The 2211-nt window shown below is 42.9% G+C and overlaps 1 protein-coding gene across 1 annotated transcript; it reads left to right on the top strand.

Moving 5' to 3' along the window:
- The first annotated feature begins 546 nt into the window (after positions 1-546).
- LOC105797632 (uncharacterized) lies at positions 547-1104 on the top strand. Its single transcript, XM_012627575.1, has one exon. It carries the CDS (start codon positions 547-549, stop codon positions 1102-1104), a length of 558 nt encoding a protein of 185 aa, XP_012483029.1.
- Positions 1105-2211: the final 1107 nt, after the last annotated feature.

Raw genomic sequence — 2211 nt, 5'->3', positions numbered from 1 at the left:
TCGGCCATAACGTCTAGGCTGGGTTTAGCGTGTTATATTTAGTGGTATTAGAGCTAGGTTGTAAAACTCAGGATGTGAATTTTGGGTTCTAAAACTGTGTTTCAAAAAGAACTAATTTTTAAATAATTTGGATAATTTTAGAAAGTATGTGGTGCACCGAGTCTCAGGTGCCAATCCTATAAGTATTTCTGAATTTTAGATAGAATATTCTGAAAACACTGTAGTTAGTACTGTCTGAAATTATACTGAAATAGGTAGAGATTGAAACCTATGAAAACATTTCTAAACTTCTGATAAATTACACATAAAATATCAGCTAATAAATACTGGAACTGATGTATAAAATTTTATAATGTAGATAAAATTGAATTTATGATGAGCGCTTGTGGAACTCGCAGTCGTGGTATTCGTAGGCGTGGTAGAGGTCGTAAGGGGGCTAAAGCTGAGTCTTTCTCTCTAGGCAGTATGCCAAATTTAGACAAGAGTGAGACACCGGTTTCGCCTGCTACTAAGACTTAGTCTCAAAGCCACTCGGATGGGGACGACATGCTATCCCAAGCCATATTGAGAATGTTGAAGAGGGTTGCTGGACCCCATTCTAGATTCGGGGGCCGTGCGTCAGTAACTGAACGACTCCAATTCAATAAAGCTGAGTTGTTTACGGGTGTCACTAGAGTCGTCCCTACTGTACTCGAGTATTGGTTGGAGGCCACCGAGAGGATCATGAATGATATTGACTGTACACCTGAGCAGAAACTTCAGGGTACAGTCTCTTTGCTTCGCGACGAGGCATATCAGTGGTGGTTATCGATTGAGAAGGGTACTCAGTCAGATTGTCTGAACTGGGACTTCTTTAAGACTGCCTCTCAGGGGAAGTATGTTGGGGCGAGCTATGTAAATGCTCGTAGGTGTGAGTTCATGAATCTTACCCAAGGTGATAGATTTGTGGCCGAGTATGAGGCTGAGTTTGTGAGGTTGAGCCGCTACACTCGAGGCATTATGGCATCTGAGTACAAGAAATGTGTCTGCTTTAAGGATGGTCTGAAGGATAATTTGAGGGTACTGATCGCCAAGAAAGTTAAGCGTATGGAGTGCCAAAATTGAGACTGTGAGAGAGGCAAGAATAAGAGGGATTTAGAGCCATCTACTTCTGTTCAGAGGCCTAAGTAATGGGCCAGACCTGATGGGCCAGTTAGAATGGAGGTTCCGGTGGCTCCTACTGGGATTCAACCTTTGAGACCGGGTTTTGTACAGCCTTAAAGGGCAATTCAGCAGCCATCTAGGGCCCATGGACTGGCTAGGAGTGGTAATAGTTTGGGTTGAGGACAGAGAGCACCGGGCAAAGGTGCTAGTTAGACTGAGACGAGGCAGCCTACATTGGTCTATGTTGCTCGACGCCGAGAAGATAGAGATGCTCCTGATGTTATCACCGGTACGTTTTTTATTTTTGATGTACCTTATACTGCTTTGATAGACATAGATTCTACACACTTCTATGTAACTAGTACTATTTTTAAAAACCTAGGGATTTCTGTTGAGAGCACTTCTAGTGAGATTACTGTACTGAGTCCGTTGGAGCAGTCTGTTCGGGTTAATAAACTTTATAGAAATGTTCCGTTAGAGGTGCAAGGGGTCATATTTTTGGCAAATCTGATGGAGCTATGGTTTGGGGAGTTCGACTTGATTCTGGGTATGGATTGGTTGGTTGAGCACCGAGTTAGTTTAGATTGCACGACTAAGAGGGTCATTTTGAGGACCGAGAAGGATAAAGAGGTGGTTTTGATTAGTGAGCGTCGAGATTTTGTTTAATGTGATCTCCACTCTTGTGGCTGAGAAACTGGTTCGGAAAGGGTGTGAGGCGTATATGGCTTTTGTCAGTGTTTCAGTTTTTGGGGACTATTCTGTTAAAGATATCAGAACAGTGAGGGATTTTTCAGATGTCTTCCTAAAAATTTACCGGGTTTACCTTCGAATCAAGAAGTTGAGTTCGGTATTGAGCTTCTACTGGGTACAGATCCGGTATCCATCGCCCCGTACCTTATGATATTGAAGGAGCTTGCAGAGCTTAAGGCTCAAGAGCTTTTGGATCATGGTTTCATCCACTCGAGTGTGTCTCCGTGGGGGGCACTGGTTCTGTTTGTAAAGAAGAAGGATGGGACCATGAAGATGTATATTGATTATCGACAATTGAATAAACTGACGGTGAAGAAT

This window comes from Gossypium raimondii, chromosome 9 (genome assembly GCF_025698545.1).
Source record: "Gossypium raimondii isolate GPD5lz chromosome 9, ASM2569854v1, whole genome shotgun sequence".
Taxonomy (NCBI): Eukaryota; Viridiplantae; Streptophyta; class Magnoliopsida; order Malvales; family Malvaceae; genus Gossypium; species Gossypium raimondii.
The sequence above is the reverse complement of the archived record's forward strand: the minus strand, read 5'-3'. Positions and strand labels throughout refer to the sequence as shown.